The 24,711-nt window shown below is 40.4% G+C and overlaps 1 protein-coding gene across 2 annotated transcripts in view; it reads right to left on the reverse strand.

Moving 5' to 3' along the window:
• Positions 1-11,544: 11,544 nt before the first annotated feature.
• Positions 11,545-24,711, reverse strand: part of LOC121280410 (RING1 and YY1-binding protein-like) — a 107,447-nt gene continuing 94,280 nt past the window's right edge. Inside the window, exons 4-6 of one of the 2 annotated variants that reach the window (XM_041192370.1) lie at positions 24,290-24,385; positions 15,175-15,392; positions 11,545-13,930 (exon numbers count right to left, since the gene is read on the reverse strand). In XM_041192370.1, the coding sequence (XP_041048304.1) occupies positions 13,866-13,930; positions 15,175-15,392; positions 24,290-24,385 (379 nt within the window). In that variant the 3' untranslated portion in view covers positions 11,545-13,865. Of the gene's footprint in view, positions 15,393-24,289; positions 24,386-24,711 lie in introns of both variants that reach the window. The other variant, XM_041192371.1, reaches the window with a different exon arrangement.

The raw sequence follows: 24,711 nt of genomic DNA on the forward strand, positions 1-24,711 counted from the left end.
TGATAACCATGAATTGATTGTCATAAAAACCCATCTGGTTCACGAATGCCCTTTAGGGAAGGATATCAACCTTCCTCACCTGTTCTGGCCTACATGTGACTCCAGATCCACAGAACTGTGGTTGACTCTTAAATACCCTCTGAAGTGGCCCAGCAAGCCACTCAGTTGTATCAAACTGCTAGAACGTCAATAAGGAATGAAACCTGACACATCATCTGGCATCAACCTAGGCACTGAAATTGACAACAGCAAACTCAGACCTGTTGACCCTGCAAAGTCTTCCTTACTAACATTTGGGGGCGTGTGCCAAAATTGGGAGAGCTGTCAGACAGATTAGTCAAGCAACAGCCTGACATAGTCATACTCACGGAATCATACCTTACAGATACTGTCCGAAGCAGCACCACCACCATCCCCGCATATGGCCTGTCCCAGCCCTAGACATTCAATGGCATTACTGGCAGGACAGACCCAGCAGAGGTGGCAGCACAGTGCTATACAGTCAGGGGGGAGTTGCCCTGGGAGTCCCCAACATTGACCCTGGACCCCATAAAGTCTCATGGCATCAGGTCAGACATGAGCAAGGAAACCGCCCATTGATTACCATATACCGCCACCACCACCAAACCCCCCCCGCCCCAACACCCTCTCAGCTGATGAATCAGTGCTCCTCCATGTTGAACACCACTTGGAGGAAGCATTGAGGGTGGCAAGGGCGCAGAATGTACTTTGGGTGGGGGACTTCAAAGTCCATCACCAACTGTGGTTCGGTAGACCAGTACAGGCCAAGCTGGCCGAGTCCTAAAGGACATAGCTGCTAAACTGGATCTGTAGCAGGTGGTGAGGGAGCCAAGAGGGAAAAGCATGCATGACCTCATCCTCATCAACCAGCATTCCGCAGATGCATCTGTCCATGGCAGTATCGGTAGGAATGACCACCGCACAAAGTCCCATCTTCACATCGCAGATAAACATCAGGTTATGTGGCACCATGCTAAATGGGATAGATTTTGAACAGATCTAGCAACTCAAGACTAGGGATCCATGAGGCACTTTGGGCCATTAACAGCAGCAGAATTGTACTCAAACACAATCCGTAACCTCACGGCCCACTGTATCACCCATTCTACCATTACCACCAAGCCAGGGGATCAACCTGGTTTGATGAAGAGTGCAGGAGGGCTTGTCCAGAGCAGTACCAGGCATACATTAAAAAAAAGAGGTGTCAACCCGGTGTAGCTATAACACAGGACTACTTGTATGCCAAACACGATAAGCAGCAACTGATAGACAGAGCTAAGCAATTCCACAACCAACAGATCAGATTTAAGTTCTGCAGTCCTGCCACATACAGACGTGAATGATGGTGGACAATTAAACAGCTTACTAGAGAAGGAGGCACCACAAATCTCCCCATCCTCAATGATGGAGGAGCCCAGCACATCAGTGCAAAAGATAAGGCTGAAGAGTTTGCAACAATCTTCAGCTAGAAGTGTCAAATCGATGATCCATCTCGGCCTCCTGTGGGAGTTCCCAGCATCACAGATGCCAGTCTTCAGCCAATTTGATTTACTCCACTTGATATCAAGAAACGACTGAAGGCACTGGATACTGCAAAGACTAAGGGCCCTGACAATATTCCAGCAATAGTATTGAAGACTTCTGCTCCAGAACTTGCCACGTTCCTAGCCAAGCTGTTCCAGTACAGCTACAACACTGGCATCTACCTAGCAATGTGGAAAATTGCCCAGGTATGTCCTGTACACAAAAAAAAACAGGACAAATCCAACCCAGCTAATTACTGTCCCAGCAGTCTACACCCCATCATCAGTAAAGTGATGGAAGTGGTCATCAACAGTGCTGTGAAGTGGCACTTGCTTGGCAAAAATCTGCTCAGTTTGTCCCTAGCGGAACCCACTCAGCTCCTGACCTCATTACAGCCTTCATACAAACGTAGACCAAAGAGCTGAACTCAAGAGGTGAAGTGAGAGTGACTGGCCTTGACATCAAACAGCATTTGACCAAGTGCGGCATTAAGGAGCCCTAGAAAAACTGGAGTCAATGGGAATCAGGGGGAAGACTCTCTGCTGGTTGGAATCATACCTAGCACAAAGGAAGATGGTTGTGGCTGTTAGAAGTCAATCATCTCAATTTCAGAGCATCATTGCAGGAGTTCCTCAGGGTAGTGTCCTAGGCTCAACCATCTTCAGCTGCTTCAGTGACCTTCCTTGCATCATAAGGCCAGAAGCTGGGATGTTCGCTGATGATTGCACGATGTTCAGCACCATTCGCAACTCCTCAAATACTGAAGCAATCCATGTCCAAATGCAGCAAGACCAGGACAATATCCAGGCTTGGGCTGACAAGTGGCAAGTAACATTCGCGCCACACAAGTGTCAGGCAATGACCATTTCCAACAAGAGAGAATCTAACCATCGCCCCTGGAAATTCAATGGCATTAATATTGCTGAATCCCCCACTATCAACAGCCTGAGGTTACCGTTGACCAGAAACTGAACTGGACTAGCCATATAAATACTGTGGCTACAAGAGCAGGTCAGAGGCTAGGAATCCTGTGACAAGTAACTCACCTCCTGACTCCTCATAGCCTGTCCACTATCTACAAGACACAAGTCAAGAGTGTGATGGAATACTCCCCACTTGCCTGAATGAGCACAGCTCAAATAACACTCAAGAAGCTCAGCGCCATCAAATACAAAGCAACCCACTTGATTGGCACTCCATCCACAAACATTCACTTCGTTCACCATTGACGCACAGTGTACCATCTGTACCGTGTATACCATCTACAAGATACACTACAAGAACTCACCAAGACTCCTTGGACAACACCTTCCAAACCCACGACTGCTACCATCTAGAAGGACAAGGGCAGCAGGCACATGGGAGCACCACCACCTGGAGGTTTCCCTCCAAGCCACTCATCATCCTGACTTGGAAATATATGGCTGTTCCTTCGCTGTTGCTGGGTCAAAATCCTGGAACTCCCTCCCTGTCAGCAGTATCAGCGTACCTTCACTATGTGGATTGCAGCAGTTCAAGAAGGCAGCTCACAACCACCTTTAGAAGGGAAATTAGGGATGGGCAATAAATGCTGGCCTGGCCAATGTCACCCACATATCATGAATGAATTTTAAAATGTCTCCCAAAATTAGAGAATGTTATAGCTTTGTAATTGATTATTAGTTATCTATTATTTTGCATTGACTAGTTTCTAGCACCATTGTACAATTTGGATTTCAATTGCTAGTTTGTGTACATCTCCAAATGCTAAAGTTTTATTACTCCAATTCAAATATGACCTGAAGGCCAAGTTCAAGTGCCATCATGTCAATTATGCACCAGGGAGTTTCTCTCTGTCCTTGCCAATCTCCATCAACACAGTTGCTCAACACATGAATTATTCAATCTGACAAAAGTGCTTCTTGCACATTCACATGATGGAAAGAGTCATTGTGTAATAAAAATTATATAAAAGGTGCAGATGCATAAAGGATGCAACATTAATTAAAACACTAATCTGTAAAGTGGAGAAGCTCTTGTTATGTCATTCTGGTCAGATAATCTCAGGTGTGTGTGGAATAAGTTTTATATTTCACATAACAATGTGCAGTATATCCATTTTAGAACACATTCAAACAAACAATTCCATTTTCTAAAAAAGAATTCTATAAAGCAAAATACTGTGAATGGTAGTAATCAGAAATAAAAACAGAAAAGGTTAAAACATTCAGGCCATACAGCATCTGTGGAGAGAGAAACAAAATGCACATTTCAGATTGATGACCTTTCATCAGAGCTGGAAGTTCGTAATTTCATAGTTTGTATGTAAAGAGCCAGGGAAAAGGAGGTGCTGGGTAGGAAAGAGAAAAGAAGTGTGATAGGATGAAAGGCAGGTCTGATTAAATAACAAAAGTGATGATAATGCAAGGCAGAAAGAGAATAAAAGAAACAAAAGATAAGTCCAGGGAAGGTGTAAATGGTTACAGCAGAACTATTGCCAACATCTGCATTCCGAGAAAATTGGAGCTGTGAAACAATTGTGCTGCTTCACAAGATCAGTTTTTATTGTGCTTGAATAAGCGGAAAATCTATCAACCTAACACAGTTTATTAATCTTTGTAAAGCAACTCTGAAGTCAACAATTCCATTGGAAGAGATGGGAGCTTCACAAAGTTATGTGCTTAGTGATTTTTGCCAACCTGCATTGCATCCTCAAAGTAAAAAGTCTCTCCAGTACTTGACAGACTAAATGATCAGTGCCCAGTTTATTCCCAAATGTGTATGCTGGCAGGCACAGCAACACTTCTTTAAAAGTGACACAAGTAAAGCATATGCCTCTGTGCTACAAGCCAAGCATACTTAGCAATAAAAATCTACGTTTAAATACATCATCGGGCAGGCTATGTACTGAGCAGCTGGGCCTTGACAAGCTTCAATACCCTGCAGCATAATCTGTTTACTGAACACAAAAGTCATGCCACAAGGAAAAATCTGTCTTTTCTGTTCAGATGTATCAATTTCAGACACTGAATATGGGTCTGTGCATCCTTCTATCAGATTTAAATTGTACAAATTTTACTTTTTATCTTTCATAAAGGTAAGCAAATTTTCCTTACCATGTTTGGGGTTCTGGAGTTAGAAACAGTCAATGCAAAATCTGCAATTTACTGAATGAGTACAATTTCAGCTTTCCAACAATGGAATCCCTCCTTACTTTTGAATTAGATGTTAGGCTATATGGTAATAAATTCTGTTGATCACTGCTCATAGCTGAAGTTTCTTAGGTTTAACACGTAAAAGACAAACCACATAGTAATCTGGAAAACATCCACAAACACTTCAAGAGCTTAATCCAGTTCATATTTTACTGATATTGTGTTACACAAAAAACTAAATTTAATCCTCTATGAAATCCCTACAAGCTTTAAAAGGGATGTGCGACATTCTTTCTGTGTTCTTAAGTTAATCAAACTGTGAAAGTCATCAACCTTTGCACTAGTGTTAGTTTGTGAGAACTGGGCAAACTTACCTTCATTTATGGTGTAGAGCAATAAAAATCCAACCTGCTTCAAAATTTAAAACTTACATATGAATTTACAATGCTTACCAGATACTGGAAAACTGAATAAAATTACTGGTGCAATTTTTTCCAGTAAGGTACGAAATGGGAATTCTTAAGGACAAACGACAATAAAATTTGGACTGATTTTTAGATTGTTTGCCTTTGCAACAGCCACTGCACTTTTTTTAAAAAATCAGTTCGATTAACATACGAATGCAGAAAGAATACCATATGATGCTTTTAGCCATTGACGTGAAAGGTGCAATATAAATGCAATTATTATTGTACCATTTATGAGGACCATTGATTTTGACTACTCAGTCATTTATGATACTTGAGGAGGCCATTTGCCTATTTAGGCCATGCTGGTTTCCCATGGAGCAATCCAGTCAATCCCATTCCTCCACTGGATCCCTGTAGCAATGCAAGTTTCTTGCAAGTGTCCATCCAATTTCCTTTTGAAATAATTGTTTCCGCTTTCACCACTCTTGTGGGCAGAGAGTTCCAGGTCATTACCATTCATTGCACAAAAGTGTTCTTCCTCACATTCTCCCTGCATCTCTTTCGCAAAATCTTAAATCCGTGTCCTTTTGTATCAATCAGCTAATGGGAGTGTTTTTTTTTTCTTTGTCTATCTTTCCTAAGCCTGTTATAATCTTGTACACCTCTGACTTGAGTTGGTTCAAGTCGAGTGGAATGCCCGAGCCGGCGGCTATGGCTAAGGGCGATGCATCCCACCAGGCGTCGAAGTTGTCGCTGACTAAAGTCGCCAAGAAGTGGAGGAAACCTCGCAAGCAGAGCTATTCCACTTATGTGTACAGGGTGCTGACCCAGGTGCACCCTTCCACCTGGACCACATCCAAGGCTGTAAGTGTCATGAATTCCTTCGTTGTCGACATTTTCGAGCGCATCGCCTCTGAGGCTTTGCACGGCATTCACTACAAGTGCCACATTATCTTGGCTAGAGAGATCCAGAATGTTGTCCACCTCATGCTGCCCAGGGAATTGGCCAAACACACCGTCTCCGGAGGCACCAAAGCAGTCACCAAATACACCAACTCCGTTCAGGTCGATCATTCTAAAGATTCTATCAAATCTTTTTTTTTTTATTCACGGGACGTGGGCTTCGCTGGCTGGACCAGCATTTTTTGCCCATCCCTTATTGCCTTTGAGAAGGTGGTGGTGAGCTGCCTTCTTGAGCAAAGCAGTCCATATGGAGTAGATACATCCACAGTGCTGTTAGGAAGGGAATTGCAGGATTTTGACCCAGTGACAGTGAAGGAACGGCGATATATTTCCAAGTCAGGATGTTAAGTGACTTGGAGGGGAACTTCCAGGTGGTGGTGCTACCATGTATCTGCTGCCCTTGTCCTTCTAGATGGTAGCGGTCGTGGGTTTGGAAGGTGCTGTCGAAGCAGCCTTGGTGAATTCCTGCAGTACATCTTGCAGATGGAACACGCTGCTGTTACTGTGCATTGGTGGTAGAGGGAGTGAATATTTATGGATGTGGTGCCAATCAAGCAGGCTGCTTTGTCCTGGGTGGTGTCAAGCTTCTTGAGTATTGTGGGAGCTGCACTCACCAAAGCAAGTGGGGAGTATTCCATCACATTCCTGACTTGTGCCTTATAGATGGTGGACAGGCTTTGGGGAGTCAGGAGGTGAGTTACTCATCGCAGGATTCCTAGCCTCTGAACAGCTCTTGTAGCCACAGTATTTATATGGCTAGCAGTTCAGTTGCTGGTCAATGGTAATGTTGATAGGGGATTCAGTGATGGTAATGCCATTGAACATCAAGGGGTGATGGTTGGATTCTTTCTTGTTGGAGATGGTCATTACCTGACACTTGTGTGGCATGAATGTTACTTGCCATTTGTCAGCCCAAGCCTGGATATCTTCCAGGCCTTGCTGCATTTGGGCATGGACAGCTTCAATGTCTGGGGAGTCGTGAATGGTGCTGAACATTGTGCAATCATCAGTGAACATCCTCACTTCTGACTTTATGATGGAAGGAAGATCATTGATGAAGCAGCTGAAGATGGTTGGGCAGAAGACACTATCCTGAGGAACTCCTGCAGCGATGTCCTGGAGCTGAGATGACTGACTTCCAACAACCACAGCCATCTTCCTTTGTGCTAGGTATGACTCCAACCAGCAGAGAGTTTTCCCCCTGATTCCCATTAACTCCAGTTTTGCTAGGGTTACTTGATGCCACATTTGGTCAAATAAGGCCTAGATGTCAAGGGAAGTCATTCTCACCTCACCTCGGGATTTCAGCTCTTTTGTCCATGTTTGAACGTAGGCTGTAATAAGGGCAGGAGCAGAATGGCACTGGTGAAACCCAAACTGGGCATCAGTGAGCAGGTTATTGCTAAGCAAGTGCTGCTTGATAGCACTGTTGATGACCCCTTCCATTACTTTACTGATGATCAAGAGTAGACGGATGGGGCGGTAAATGGCCGGGTTGGATTTGTACTGCATTTTGTGTACAGGACATACCTGGGCAATTTTCCACATAGCCAGGTAGATGCCAGTGTTGTAGCTGTACTGGAGCAGCTTGGCTAGGGGTGCGGCAAGTTCTGGAGCACAAATCTCTAGTACTATTGCTGGAACATTGTCAGGGTCCATAGCCTTTGCAGTATCCAATGCCTTTAGCTGCTTCTTGATATCACATGGAGTGAATTGAATTGGCTGAAGACTGGCATCTGTGAGGCAGGGGACCTCTGGAGAAGGCCGAGATAGATCATCCACTCAGCACTTCTGGCTGAAGATTGTAGCAAATGCTTCAGCCTTATCTTTTGCACTGATGTGCTGAGTTACTCTGTCATTGAAGATGGGATTATTTGTTGAGCCTCTTCCTCCAGTCAATTGTTTAATTGTCCACCACCATTCACCATTGGATGTGACAGGATTGCAGAGCTTAGATTTGATCCGTTGGTTGTGGGATCGCTTAGCTCTATCACTTGCTGCTTATGCTGTTTGGCACGTTAGTAGTTCTGTGTTGAAGCTTTACCAGGTTGCCACCCCATTTTTAAGTACCCCTGATGTTGCTCCTATCATGCCCTCCTGTACTCTTCATTGAAAGCATGGTTGATCCCCTGGCTTGATGGTAGAGTAGGGGATATTCCAGGCCATGAGATTACAGATTGTGTTCAAGTACAATTCTGCTGCTGCTGATATCCCACAGCACCTCATGGATGCCCAGTCTTGAGTTGCTAGATCTGTTCAAAATCTATCTCATTTAGCACAGAGGTAGTGCCACACAACATGGGGGGTATCCTCAATGTGAAGATGAGGCTTCATCTCCACAATGATTGTGCAGTGGTCACTCCTACTGTTTCTGTGATGGACCAGATGCATCTGTGGCACACAGGTTGGTGAGGATGAGGTCAAGTATGTTTTTTCCTCTTGTTGGTTCCCTCACCGCCTGCCACAGACCCAGTCCAGCAGCTATGTCATTTAGGACTCGGCCAGCTTGGTCAGTAGCGATGCTACTAAACGACCCTTGGTGATGGACATTGAAGTCCCCTACCCAGAGTACATCCTGCACCCTTGCCACCCTCGGTCCTTCCTCCAAGTGGTGTTCAACATGGAGGAGCAGTGAGTCATCAGCTGAGGGAGGGCAGTACGTGGTAACCAGCAGGACGTTTCCTTGCCCATGTTTGACCTAATGCCATGAAACTTCATGGGGTCCGGAAACAATGCTGAGTCATCCCAGGGCAACTCCCTCCCAACTGTATATCACTGTGCTGCCACCTCTGCTGGGTCTGTCCTGCCAGAGTCCGGACATAACCAGGGATGGTAATGGTGGTATCTGGTAAGATATGATTCCGTGCAGATGCCTATGCTTGGCTAGTTTGAGAGACAGCTCTCCCAATTTTGGTACTAGCCCTCAGATGTTAGTAAGGAGGACTTTGAGAGGTCGACAGGGCTGATATTGTTATTGTCGTATCTGGTGCCTAGGTCTATGCCAAGTGATCCATTTTATTCCTTTTTTTGTGACTTTGTAGCAATTTGATACAACTGTGTGGCTTATTAGGCCATTCCAGAGGGCATTTAAGAGTCAACCACATTGCTGTAGGTCTGGAATCACATGTAGGCCAGACTAGGTGAGGATGATAGATTTCCTTCTCTACATTAGTGAACCAGATGGGCTTTTACACAATTGACAGTGGTTTCATGGTCATCATGGTCCAGATTTTTATTGAATTCAAATTTCACCATCTGCTGTGGCAGGAATCGAACCCGGGTCCCCAGAGCATTGCCCTGGGTCTGTGGATTACTAGTCTAGCGACAATACCACTGTGCCCACCTCCCCATAATCTCCTACGCTTCAAGGTGAACAACCCCAGCTATTATAATTTAACCTTGTAATGAAATTCCATTCCTGGAACCATTCTGCACTCTCTCCAGGATCTTCACGAAGTGTGGTGACCAGAACTGGATACAATGCTCGAGTTGGAGCCTAACCAGAGCTTTATATAGGTACAGAAAAACTTCCCTGCATTTGTATTCAATGCTTCTATTTATGAATCGCAGGATCCCATATGCTTTGCTAATCACTCTCTCAATATGTCCTGCGTCTTCAAAGATCAATGCATATACTCCCCATGTTCTTCTGTTCCTGCACACTCCTTAGAATTATGGGAATATGTCAATATTGCCTCTCCCTATTGCTTCTGTTAAAATCTATCACCTCATACTTCTCTATATTGAACTCCATTTGCCACTTGTCCACCCATTCTGCTAGCTCATGTCCTCTTGCAGGCGATTTATATCCGTACTGTTTGTTACTCCATGTTTGGTGTCACAAAATGTGGATTAAAATTTCAAAATTTGCCAAGAACTAAGTCATTTATACATAGCTTAAAAAATAGTGCCATCACTGACCCAGGGAACGCCACTACCTGCCACCCTTCAGTACAAAAATCAACCATGTACCTCGACTCGCTTTCTGTCCCTAAGCAAGTTTATCCAATTGGATACTGATTCTGCAATTCCATAAGCCTGAATTTTGTTAACCAGTCTTTTGTGTGATACTTTGTCAAACACCTTCTTAAAGTCCACATAGACAACATTCCCTTTATCAACGTTACTTCAAAAATAAAAATCAATTAGATTCATAAAGCACAATCTACCTTTTACAAATCTGTGCTGACTCTCCATAATTAACTTAAGCCTCTCCAAGTGTCTTTTGCTTTTTTCCCCCGATTGTAGATTTCAAAACCTTACCCACCAGTGATATTAAACTAACCGGTGTGCTGGAGTGGGTGCGGGCAGTGGCCATCTATGCCATTTGTCATGCAGGATCTGCTCTGCGTGGGCGTATTTTAAATTCCCACACATTTTGTAATACAGTCCATATCACCTGCTTGATCCCTTGCCCCCAGTTATACCAGGTATAAAGTTTCTGGTACTTTAAGGTACCAGAAAGTAAAACATTCATTTTTGGGTTGAAAAATTGAGGCTGATTACTAATGCAAGCATAGCATGTTGTGCCTTATACATCAAGTATATACAAAAACACACTTTTTGGGGTCCAAGAAAATAGGGGTTGCCTTAGACACCACGATCTATAGTATCCAACTTGTAGAAAATCCATTAAATGCTTAAATATTTCACTACAAGTTATGGAAAAAAAACTTTTAAATGCAAAAATTATACCTCTAGAACTAAATTTTGTAAGCAAAATTAGAACTCATCCAAATATAAAGTTTTATTTTCTAAAATTAATGGAAATATAACCTTCTAGGATATAGAAACCTGATAGCTTAACCAATTCAGAATAGCATTGAGTTATCTTGACATTGAAAAAGACCCATGACTAAACTATTTTACAGAATACCAAAGCTATAACTCTAGTTTTTCCTATAAAATGACATTTATAAACACACATTTAGAATGTTATGTGCTGACTTGAACAGCTGATCCAATATTAACCATAAGAAATGTCAATCGATCACATTTTTTCACAAAACACCTGCAAGTAATTTTCCTTCTCTCGTGTTTAATCACAGTGCTTTGCTCAATTTCTTCAGATGTGAGGATGTGTTTGACAGTCAGTTACACAAAAAAACTTTTCAGCCACAGCAAGTTCTACTTATGTTGCATTTCCAAAAGCATCTCATCACCACCTAAATTGTCTGAAGTAGGTACTATACAAGGTTGGAGTTTAATTATAGCCTGGAGCAAGTGGTCAGAAGATGGGCAACTGCATCAATGCATATGTGAAGTGGTAATGTGGAGGAAGTGGCAACTCTGTATATATTTTGGGCCAACAAAGTAGTATGGATTTTCTGATAAGCATGCAGAACTAGAAGTTAGCATATCTGATGCAGTAGCTCACATGAAGAAACAAAAGAGCACCAACAACCAAGGTGCCTTCTTTCAAGTGTCCCTGGTTGGGTTTAATTACATTTCATCTAAACAGCAGCTTGGAATATTTTGAAAAAAGGAAACAATTTTTTTAAACTATTTTATTTGTGAAAAACTACAAGCAGAATTCATAAATAGACATTTCTATTTGAAGCAGTTAAGAAGGAAATAATAAAGTGGCTTCTAATAACATATTCGTGCACATGCCAGTAACAGGAATATATTAACATCTTTTATTTGCTAGACAAAAAGCAGTGTAGATTATAAAGTCCCCAAAACATTTAAGACCTGGAAATAATTTTACCAGCTCACAAAACCACCATGAACACAGCAGCATGAAGATTAAAGAAAACAAATCTAGCACGCTGTCAGCCCTATTTAATTTACAGAGCAAAAAACTTCCAAAGCATTATACAGGACATCTTTCTGGGCAAATGAAAATATACCTTGTATAATACAATAACAAAATTCACAAGATTATGTTATGCCACTTTAAACAAGCATTCTATATGGGTATCCAATGAACAAAGCTAAGAAATAACAATGTAACCATCTTTACACAGTAAATAAAGGTTACAAGTCATACACAAGAACAGAACTGCTTGCGCATTAAAAAACTGTTCAGTTCGTTGTCATTTTCTAAAGGTTGGCTCTTGAACCCTTTCAAGTTACTTACAAGCATTTTAATATTTCCAGCAAACATTACATTTTTTCAATAATTTAAGTTACAATAGTTTATAAAAGTAGACTGAAATATTTTTGGTAAGGCAGATGAAGTGCCACTCTTTCCAATAATGAGTTTCCAGAAATAGTTAGAAATGTTTTTATACAAGTTGTATCAACTTTGAAGTGGCTCATTATGTTTAAACACTTTACCAATTTCAACTTGCAGAATTACTGTTGCTTTAAAGACTGTTAAAAAAGTCTGTGCACCAATTCAGTCTACAGAATATAACATTAAAATAGTGACTTGCTTCCAAGTCATCAACAACATGCCTATTTGGCTGTGTAGTTTCAGTTCAGGAGGCACTGCAGAAAAGCTGTCAGGTCCTAAGTAAAAAAAAAACTAGGCTAAGCAGCACAGAGGAAGCTGGCTATTACCCTAAAGGACAGCACCTAACCAAATGAAAATAGTTCAATAGACTGCGGGTTCATTACATTACATGAAAATTGCATTCAGTTTATGCCTGTCCCAGCATCAGTGTGGTACTTATTAACCTTTATGTTCCACTCTGATGTTAAATTATCTGTACAGCTAGTGTTCATACGCCTATGTGAAGGCTATCATATCTTAAATAAAATTCATCCTTAAGTACAAGTTTACCACCTTCCTAAATCACAATATTAAATGAAGCATTAAACATTCTTAAACCGAGTTTGAATAAACTTAATTTCAAACAATTTAAATGTTAATACTGCAGAGAAACGTATTAAATTCCAGAGGTACAATTTACAAAGAAGAAAAATATTGAAGTCTGTGAAACCTAAGTGCATCATTTCATACAAAGATAAATCACAGTATGAATTTATGCAAGTCTTAATATAAGGGAACATTGACTAATTGTTACGTGGATCTTGCACTTTGCACATATTAATCCTCATCCTTCACTCAGAGCCTCTCCACTCTGACACTATTAAAGAAAAATGGGAATTTATTCCTGTTAGTGACAATATCAAATAAAAACTTAATATTTGATGACTAAGTGTAACTTTAACATAAAACTTGAAGATTATGTAATGTATTTTGTACGATTTACTGGTTATGCCAAGTCCAAAAGACAAATGCCAACATAGTGTTAAATAATTGGTTCATATTTGTTCATTGAAATTTGGAATAAATTCCTTCCATGAAACTCAATTGGTAACACCAACTTATTTTTCCCCATGAACTTTAAGATTGACGTGGAAGCAATAATTCATAAGACTTAGTAGGCAACCTCTCCAGTGTTATGTATCGATGGTAGGTGATTGCTATGTATAAGGCCTCTGTAGAAATATGCTCTCCAGTATTTATAAACGCAACTGGTCACACAACTTGCACCTCATACCAGACTTACAATTCAAAAATCAGGGGGTGGTATTTCTTTCTCAGCAAGCATACTATGTCGTCAAGAAGGGAAAACCACATCCATTACTAAAGCTAGTTGTTTGGTAACAGAGTAACATGTACCTTTTACAATTGAGGGTAAGGAAGAAAACAGAAACAAGGTGTTTCAAACCTAAATAGTTCAAGACTTTTTTCTTAAACAGATTTGAAAAGTAGAGTACCAAAGCCAGACATAAAAAATGACCGAAAGAGGAGTGCACAGAAAAAAGACATGAAGACTGTAAACAGCAAATCTACTCAGTTATGTTCCACTTAAATTCTCCACGATTTAATGATCTTTTATGGCCATGAAGTGTAGATTCAAGAGGAACACGCAGCTACAATTTTGCTTTCGTATATGATTAGAAATTTTCTGTTATTTACATCTGTAACAAAAGGAATGGCAAAGAGATTCAGCATAACTTTCTGAATCAAGCTCTTACTTTTTCTCCCATTACTGTTTGAATTAATACAGATTTGGCTTTAACTGTACAGATGTAGAAAGAGTAGTTAAACAACAATCAAATATTGCTGGCAAGTGCAAAAACTGAAGGTGGATATTAAATGTGTCAAATTTTAAAGTTGCAATGACCAATCACATGTTTTTATTGTAGAAGTACAACTAAAGCAGTTTATTTGAAGGTGAAAATACAGATTCAAAATGATCCCATCTTCAGAAACTTAATGCATTTTTCAGTAACAATCAATGCTGCTTTTGAACACATATATACTGATGTCTACTTCCTTGGTAAAAATTAAGTACTAATAACAGTATGCAGCATGCACAGGAGCTAAGGGGTTCTTCATTTGATTGCCACTGAGCTTGGACTGTTAAATGTTTTTCTTTCCCCACAGGTAAGCTGCTTTAGTTTATATGTCAATGTGAAACAAGTTAAATCATGCTGCCAGTTATGAGGCACCGCATCTTTAGATTAGTTAGGTGGCTGGGAACTACAGCATTAAGAATAATTACATTTATAGCACACAATGACACAGCTTTCAGGTAAGTGTAAGGAGGAACCCACATCTATTGCTTAATAGACACTGAACTAATCCAGCTATTGTTCAGTTGCCTCAAGTGTACTTCTCCTCAGCCTTTTCTGCTTCTGAAGAGTTAACAATCCTGAGGACAAGACAGCTTTCATTACAATAGTTTGCAGAACTTGATCATCTCTGCTGGAATGCACTGTCCTAATCTTATCTGTTGAATGCTGCTTTTATTTCACAGTGTATTAAGCACCAGTGTTTTGTGTGTTGGTTTCTAACAACCTTTTATTCTGTTTAAACCAGTTAGACATTTAACATCTCTAAAATCGCTAATAATCAGCATAGTTGCTGGCAACAAAACTTACAAAAAAAAGTATATGTTGAAAAGGGTGGAATTTGCAAATGTAATAAATAAAAGTCAAATGTAACAAAATACATAATGTACATGGAAATTGTGCACAGCAGATTTATAAAAAAGTAGATTCAGGAGCACATCCATTATAAATGATTGTTAGGAAAATATAAAACCAAGGGAATACATAAAAAATGTCAAAAGTATTCATTCATACTTTTCACATTGCATGTGCATGTCTGGAGCCTGGCAAAGCTCAGAACGATTCATCATTTACTGCTGACATTTCACCTTTTGGCGTAGAGGAACGCGATGAACCCTTGTCTGTGCTCTCTGATCCAGAGCTACTTTGGTTCTGTTGCTCAGATCCAGCACTGGATGTGACCGTTGATGATGATGTGGAAGAGGAACGTATTTTTTCTTTAAAGTCTGTTATAATTACTGTAACATTACCCACTGTCACTGCAAGCTGTTGTGCAGTACTTCGGTCTACGTTTTTCAGCTTGGGCCTGCAACAGAAACATGTTACATAAACATAGGATGAAGATCATTTCCAACTATCAACTTATTGCACAGGATACATTAATAGTTTTGCAAAAAGCAATTTCTTGCATATTAACATAAAACATTTTGTGAAAGTTATGGCTTAAGAGACTGACAACTGCTTCCCAAAACTCATAAAAAGGAATTTATCAATCTACACATGAAAAGTTACCTTTTTGTTCATAATTCAATTTAAGGAAGGAAACAATGTTGGCCTCAAAGTTGTTTGAAGGTTTTCATGGTGAGAGCAATAACATTGAGTAAAATGATTTTGACCACATTTTGAGCCTCATTAGAAAAGCCTACTCCATCAGTGAAAGAAACAACTAAACAAGAACATGCCATATTAAATCTACACTTCAACTCAATGGATCCCTTTGCATAAGATTAACGCGAGCTCACCTGTTACTAGCTCAATAACAACTAGTTCCATTAAGAGTCAGCCTCCCATACATGGGTTCCACCTCACAGACAACAATGTATACACAAGTCAGTGGACGTAGGGGTCTGACACACCTCATTTAAGAAGCTTCAAATCGTCCTTCATTCCCGCAAAGACAAGAAATCATCTCGTAGGAAACCAGGAGTTTACAGCATATTATGTGATTGCGGACTCATCTACATTGGGAAAACAGGCCGCAGCCTATACATTAGGCAAGAAACATTAAACCTGCTTCAAATATGGTGAATGGAGCAAGTCAGCTATCGTAAAATATGTTCAACTTAATAACCACCACATCCAATGGTCCAATTCTAGACTTCTCATCCATTGCACATTGGTATACAAGGCAAGTCAGGGAAGCTATGGAGACCTACTGACATCACACCGTCCCTCATGGTGATGGTCTTCTCATCAGTGACATCTGGCTACCCTTACTCAAGGAACACATTGGTCAACTGTACAGAATGGATGGCAATAAGCAGTAAGAATGTTAACATGTATCGACCTATTACAAACATAATAGCATGACCAATCAACATGATCCTACCTATATCCCTGTCCGCCACTATACATAACCTCTTTCACCTGTTCCGACATTCCTCCAGAGGACGGACAGAGTACGCTGCATGAAACATCGAGGCCTACCATTTATTCCAAGGAACTCAAAAGGCAGAAACTGCTTTTTCAGAGCAAATTTTACATCGTATAATTAAAAAATAGTTTTACTCCATGTTAGTATATTTTCATTAAATCACTTTTTGTGCAAAATCTGCAAGAAATGAACACTAAGCATTTCAGAAGGCTGCAAGTGAATCTCATTGCAAAAAATTCCATTACATAACTCAAGTTTGGCTGAAAGTTCATTATTTCTGGAAGAGCAGGAATTCAGTGAATTCCTCATTAAACCCTGAGAATAGTGCAGCTTTAATGCTGAAGTGTTATTTTATTTGAGAGAGCAAATAGAAAAGTTGGCATTGTAGCTACAACGAAGAGTGATAGCATGTAAAACACCGATAAGAGTGAACTTGATTTATATAGTGCCTTTCTTATCCTCTAGATGCCCCAAAGTGCTTTACAAAAGGATATTTAAGGGTAATCATTTCTCATTTTATAAGCAAATATGGGAGGCAACTTATGCACAGGTTGGTCCCACAAACAATATTGAAATAATGGCCAGTTATCTCAGCCAACATTGCCAAAAGTAGGTTATGAATGTTAGACACAAAACTGGGTAACCTGATACTCTTCAAAAGAAATGCCATAAGATCGCTTACTTTTCACCTTAAAAGGCAGACCATGCAAAAGCAAAATATTTCAGGTGCTAGAAATCTAAGTAAAAGACAAAAAATACTGGAAACACTCAGCAACGGCGGTGAAAAAAAAACTTCAACCTTTCATCAAAACTGGAAGTATAGCTTTAACAGTTAGTGCAGAGCCAGGGAAAAAAAGAGAAAAGTCTGTGATGGGATGGAGGGCAGAGGAGATTAAATGACAAGTAATAAATGGGTCCAGAAAGCCTGTAAACAGTTATAACAGAAGCATGACCAATAACTTTTATTTATTTAACATTTTTTGCTTTGCTGCCAGACAACAATGTGCTGAGGATGCAGGCCTTGTAGGTGAACATCTTGGTGCTTTAAAAAAAAAACAAAAATGGCTGTCCTTCCAAACTTTGGAGTCTCATAAGGTCCTTCCCATGATAACATGCATGGTACCACCATTCCATTTGATGGTTTCACCTTTGACAGTTTTGAGATCAAGAATGGGGTGAAACAGGGCTTTGTCTTAGCCTCTACTCCGTTTTGTATCTTTTTCTCCGCTGTCCTGATCTTTGCTTGCCCTACCAACATGGACTCAAGGATAAAGAACAGCTAACATGGGAGTGGAGAAGGGCAGTTTGGTAGGAAATAGGGTCAAGAGAACAGGAGGTAGGTCTCATGGACAAGCTTAACTCATGAGAAGACATGGCATGTGATCGCGAGTGGCCAACAGAAAGATGCAAGGCCAGGGCTAGGGCACAGGGGGCCCTTAGAGGAAGTCTGGCTCACTGAGCTAAGGAAAGGAAGCAGAGGTAGCTGAATTTATAGTCGCAATCTTAGTGACAAAGAAGTCCACAAGCTCCTTGCACTTGAAGGTGAGGCTGGAGGAGGCAGAGAGAGGGTTTAAGAACATGGTTTCTTGTGGAGAAAGGAAGTTTGGGGTGATCTTCCAAAAAATGATCCTGAAATAGTGAGCAGTACTGCCGAAGACCAGGACTTGACAGTGCTTTGTGGTACAGCCATAGATGGTGACTAATGATTAAACTGGCCATCCACCATAAACATTCAAGTCTGCATTCCTCTGACTTAGGGAAGGGGTGTGAGGGCTGTACCAGGAGAACAATCAGATGAGCAAGAGTAACATTTTAATGAGGACTAGGACATTAAAGGAGTAGGCGAGGATGTGCAGAGATATTGTAGTGACTGACTAGGTGGTTGGAAATTCGAGAGCAGACAGGAAGGGAGTGGGTTAAGGAAAGGGTTCTAAGTGGAGATCGATACAAGTAACAAGAGATGGCCTCATCTGTGTTTGACATGATGGGAGTAATGAGGCCACATGAGATGAAAATATTAAGAGGTTGTCCATGAAAATGTGTAGGGAAGTTTATCTGGAGGGAGAGATCAAGGAAATATAAGAGGCTAGTGAACTCAGAGAAAAGATGGGGGTTGAAATCACCAAGGAAGAGATGCTGCTAGGCGCAGAGGCTGAGGGAGGAAAACACTGAAGTTATCTTGATGAAAAATGGGGAAAAAATACAGTGTTGCAGTTGGGTGGGCAGCAGAGAACAAGATTTTAAATGGAAGGTGAGAAGGGCAAAATAAAGTGAGATGCTCAAAGGAGGAGAAGTTGGACAAACTTGATTTGCTAAGGGAAAATTTGCTAAGGTTTGGGTGGGGTTAAGTGTTTGAAGGTATAGCCAAGCTTAGGAATGTCAAGGGCCTTATTCACAAGCGAATGGACATTCTGTAGGAGCAAGCGGAGAGAGACTACAACAATTGATTCAGTAGCAGAGTCCACAAGTTCAGCATTGGGTGGGGGGTTTGAGTTGAACGGGAAGGAGGAAAGACAATTAAGTTGTTAATTATAAGCCAGTGACGACAAATCCCATGATGGGCCTTCTGGAGGATACCGAGACACACACAGAAACAAGCTGTAGGCTTCTAAGGCAATTAGAAATTTGTAACAAATGCTGGCTTTGCCAGCCACCCTCACATCCCATAGAAGAATAGAAAAGAGTCAAGCCTAGAACAGCAGCAAAAGAGTAGGAAGGTTGAGGAGCACTGAAGGGTTGGGGTAGGGATTTGGGACCGCAAAGTACCTAAGAGGAGAGAACGAGAGGAGGCAAGACAACATGAGAGGAAGGTGGGATCCAGAAGTGGTAAAGGGAAAAAAAGGGGGATGAAAAGGGAGAAAGCAGAATGATGGGCTTGAGTCTGCAGAATGGTCACACAAATGGAGGTGGGAACTCAAATTACAGAGGCCTGGTTTTATCACAAGAATGGCATTGCTAGAGCCCAATAATAAACAGGAAAGAGAAGAAAACAAGAAAAGCTCCAAAGTTGAAGTCAGAAGTCCTACGGTGGGGTAAAGTCCACGTAGATATGGTGGAGTTAGCTTAGAACATTGACAAACTGATGACTAGGCTTGAAGAGGTGTGGAGGGCTAGTGAGTCCAAAAGCTATTTGAAGGGCAGAGCACTGCTGGACACACTGTTGGAAATATTTCTGTGGGAAAGGTCTGCAAGATAGTGGGCAGAATTGATAGTCATTATTTTTCTGCCTCACAAAACTGGAGGTCACCGTAAGATCCAGAGGCAGGAGACAAATGAACTTTACACTAGTGCAGTAAATTTCTGGCAAACAATCTGACTGGAACTAAAAAAACAGTAGGATAGTCAAACTCAGAAGGTAAAATCAGTGGTGGGGCTGGGCTGTAGATCAGATAAAGTTACTTCAAAATTTAAGCAACTGACTAGTGCATCAGGGACACAACAGCTGAATCTTACAGTATAGTCCAGGAGAAGTGTAGTCTTGATGTCCAGGAATTTGGAAGCCAAATTTGAGGGAAGATCGAGTGCTCACTGAGGAAAGTTAACAGCAGGGATGGCTGTGGGATAGGCATTGGGCACTTAGCTTGGGTAACTTTAAACTAACAGTTATCTTGTTGTTGGGACTAAAATGCACCCACTATCAGCACCAGAAAAACTTACACAGTGAAAGAGAAAATACTGGGAGATAAAGGGCAAAATATAGTAACAGATGGCCGAGGATAACGTTGCACACATAGGAGCTCCTTATGGAGCTGTCAGCCCAGGAACACTTGCTGTCCAAGAAAATGGGAGCAGTGGATATGACTTACAGTTGAACTCAATGTTGAGGTCTGAAGGCTGTGAAGTTTCTAAAGAAAACATAAGGTGCTACATGAGGTGCTGTTTGAGCTTGTGCTGAGCTTCACTGAAGCAGTGCAGGAGGCCAAGAAGTGAAATCAAAGTGGGAGTGGCACAGAGAATTTAAGTGAGAAACAACAAAGTTGAAGGTTATTTTTCCGCACTGAACAGAGGTGTTCAACAAAATGATTACTCAATCTACCTCACTGTAGAGAAGGTCACAATAAATCCCTATTTCATCTGGAAGGAATGCTTGTGGCCCTAGGTGGTAGGTAAGCAGGAGGTAAAAGGACAGGTGTTGCATCTAGGGCCTCAGCTTAATGTTTCAACCCAAAGACATCTGGGACCTCAGTTTAAAGTGTCATCCCAAAGGCCACATTCTCTTACTGAAAAATTACGACTAGATTAAGCAGATACACGAGTGTTGGCCTCAATCCTACAAAATTTTAACTGAGGACTCGACCAACTAAATCACCAATATGAAAATATGTCAACATTTCCACCAGAGGACAGGTATGTGATCTGTTTAGACACCTACTTTATAACCAGGCATTAGTGCAAACAAGGGTGTTCACCAAAGTATTAAGCCACTGTGATATCTTTTACAATTTATATCCAAACAATGAACGTAATGACTTTTCATCCATGGACCTTTCCCTAGTTTTCCAAGAAATAACATGGTGGGTGTACATAAAACACACAGACTGCAATAGTTCAAGGCGGCAGTTCACCACCACCTTCTCAAGGACATTTAAGGATGGGCAATAAATGTTGGCCTAGCCAATGAGGCTCACATCCCGTGACAATAAATAAAACACACAAAATTGAAAAAGGTTGGTCAGAAAATCTCTTGTTTAAGTTTGTTTGTATTATTTTAAATGAGTTGTGAGCTTGCTTTCAAGTGTTGTCCCCCAAAACAGTCATTTTCAACCATACAGAACTTTATGATCAACTCTTCAGAAGTCTAGCTTTTGCTCACGGGGCAAGGATGAATGATAATTCTCTTTACAAATTTTAAGCCACAATTCCATGAATTTAGCTGTACAAAATTCAGTAAGGATTTTTTTTTAAAAGAGGACCAGCAGATGCAAAACAACAACAGTTCTATTTGTGAACTAATGAAAATAAAGTGTTCAAGTGACAAAGGATTTCAACGTGAAATATCTCAGCCTGCAGCTAGGCCACCAGAGGGAGGTAACAAGTGGAACTTTGGCCCTTTCGCGCAATGAAAAAAATGGAAGGAAGGAAGTCACTCTAGACTGCTTGCACTCTCCCCAGCAGCCAGATATGAAGCACCTGACCACTAATTGTTCTAATTCCTCTCCCTGTTGTGCAAAAAGTGGGGAAATCTGCTAACAGTTCTTTTTCTCACCATGAATGCTTAAGTTACGAAATGAATGAATCATCCGAATAGCCTTGAAGGTATTGCCACTAATTTAGCTTTTAAATAAAAACAAAATGTATGTGGTTTGTGAATTCAACTCTTGACATCAAGGTACATGGAAAGAGAACTTGAATTTATAGCGCACCTCGCAGATTCCTGGAATATTCCAAAATTCTTCATTGCCAAAAGTGCAGTCAATCTACACACAAGATCTCGAACAGTGAGAGACAACCAGTTGATTTGTTTAATTAAATGTTGTTCAGAGCCAAAGAGAACATCATAATCTTCTCCCAAAAAATGTGGCACAGGAACTTTTAAACAATAGAATGGAAACTACCAACATCTTTCTATATTCATTGAAAAATGAGAAATTAACCATTAAAGCTATTTTAAGAAAAATTACAAGCAACTGTTCAAAATTCAGCAAATTTAAAGATGAAATATTCTCAAAACTGCAAATCAGCTGATCCTTTTCTCCTATATCCCTTCATTTGCTGCAGGGGAGTACTCACTCTGGGGTATATTTCCATAGGCACCAGCACCTCTCCAGTACATTACCCAAATTGCCATTCTTCATCTAATACTGGATACCAAGTGCCATTGGTGTCATCTATTTTGAGAAGAACACTGTACCTGCATTCTCACCTATCCACACTTCCAGTAGTCATTGGGATAACTTTAATTATAAGTGATGGCATTAAATGGAAAAATATAGAATTAGTGCCCATTTTTCCTTTCCATTTCCTTTCCAAGAGTGTGCTATACAATAGGCAACTAATTCACACATTAAAATTACTCCCATTGACAGAAACCAGGAGCGCAAACTAAGGCGCTTTTCAGGCAATGGACGGAAGCCAATGTAGAACAGGAGTAAAAACTAAGATTTCCCTTGCTTGTATAGCTTGGTGGCTTATCACTTAGTGAAGTACCTACATACTCACTTCACAGAACTGCCTGCATTTTAACATTATCGGTAACTTCACTCATAAAAACCCCAGGGGACATCACTGACCATTTAAACACTGTTCAATGTTTTTGCTTCACTCCTAATCCTTGTCAGACTTTGAAAGTCAATTCTTCCCACCCAACTTTTATCCAAATGTTCAAACAACGTCGACAACCAGGAATTACAAAAAGTAAAAACAAAAAAACTGCGGATGCTGGAAATCCAAAACAAAAACAGAATTACTTGGAAAAACTCAGCAGGTCTGGCAGCGTCAGCAGAGAAGAAAAGAGTTGACGTTTTGAGTCCTCCTGGCCCTTTGAAGGGTCATGAGGACATGAAACGTCAACTCTTTTCTTCTCCGCCGATGCTGCAAGACCTGCTGAGTTTTTCCAGGTAATTCTGTTTTTGTTACAAAAAGTACAGACGCTGCACCCAGTTTTGAGTTTTATACCCTTGACCAGCAACTGGGAAGCAAAGTACAAAATGCTAATTTTATGCAGCAAGTTGTCATGCTGCATAAAATTACAATTCAGATCACATATTTCAACATTCAGATTCGTAGCAGAAAGCGCACAATAAGTTTGACATATGAGGACACACTTTTAGAACAGTCATCTTCTGCACAATGATCTATTTCATAGGTCCAACCTTGAGATCAAACAAAAAGTTAAAAACTTCACACATTATTTACTGTTCTGCTTCTCACTCAGACACCCTACTGAAAAGGAATATTAATTCTGAAGGGGGGTGCAAGGAAGGAGAGAAAAAAGGTTTTATCGTTGAAGTACATCACCTTGTCTATATGAAAAAAAAATCAAGATAACAAAAAATTACTGCAGATGCTGAAAATCTGAAGTGAAAACAGAAAATGCTGGAAATGATCTGCATGTCATGCAACATCTGTGAATAGAAACAAAGCAAGCATTTCAGGTGATCAACGACCTGAAATGTTTACTCTGTTTCTCTTCACAAATGCTGCCTGACCTAAGAATTTTCAGCATTCTGTTTTTAATATAAAGATTATTTACTTTAATAGGGCACCAGGCTTCTTCAACATATGCCACAGCCTGGGGTTACTGTATATTTTGTTGGTAATGTGCTTTTTTGGTTTCTGGTAGCTTTGTATCACCTCCCAGATTAGACAAAAATTACAACCCCAATTCAAATACAGCTACACCAGGAAACTTGTGGTTTCTTCCTGTCAGTGACATTAGTGGAGTGCCCCTGGACAGAAGATCCACAATAGCAAAGAAAAAGCAATGAAAATATGTTAATTTCTTCAACATAGACATTGGGGCAATATTTGAAAAAAGTCTTTCTTCCTCCATAACTTTCTTTCTCTTTTACATCAGAAATATTGGATGTACTATGATGTTAGCATTGCCAACTCTTGCATCAAAACAGTACATTAGTCAAAGAAGCATACTTAAGTGAGCAGGATTGGGTCTGTAGGCTTTCACTTTCCACTAATTTGAAGTGCTCAAAAGATATGCTGTTCATCAACATATTAAATAAGGTTGTGTTCTATCCTTTGCAGATCCATTATGCAAACCCTAAGCCACACTAAATGCACAGTTACTAAGAATACCAGCTTTCGACTTAAGATCAAAAAACAAAATATTTCATGCTGCAACTACATTTTAGCAGGCAATTAGAACAACTTACCTTGAAGTGTGTAAGCTGTCAGTTTTTGTTGCAGCTTTCCCAGACTGTATACTGTTGATTTCACTAGGAGGTCCTTTTTCAAGTTCCATCTTCGGCCTGAAAATAAAGCCACACTACTGTCTTCGTTGAATTCCATCATATATAGTATACCTATACTATTCTACCACAGAAATGTTATTGTTGTCAGATTATTCAAAATCTAGAAACATTTTCTGACTTACTAAGCAGGAAAACATCTAAAATGTGATTTTAATTATTTTATGGTTGGAATCCATGAATAGTAAACATATACCCTAAAAAGTAATAAGCCAAATCAAATAGTATTAATCGCACTCTTAAAATAGATTTATACTAAAAGATGACGACCAAAATTCTTTAAAATTTTATTTTCTAAAGACTTTTCATCATTAACAAACCAAATT

This window comes from Carcharodon carcharias, chromosome 7 (assembly GCF_017639515.1).
Source record: "Carcharodon carcharias isolate sCarCar2 chromosome 7, sCarCar2.pri, whole genome shotgun sequence".
Classification (NCBI taxonomy): domain Eukaryota; kingdom Metazoa; phylum Chordata; class Chondrichthyes; order Lamniformes; family Lamnidae; genus Carcharodon; species Carcharodon carcharias.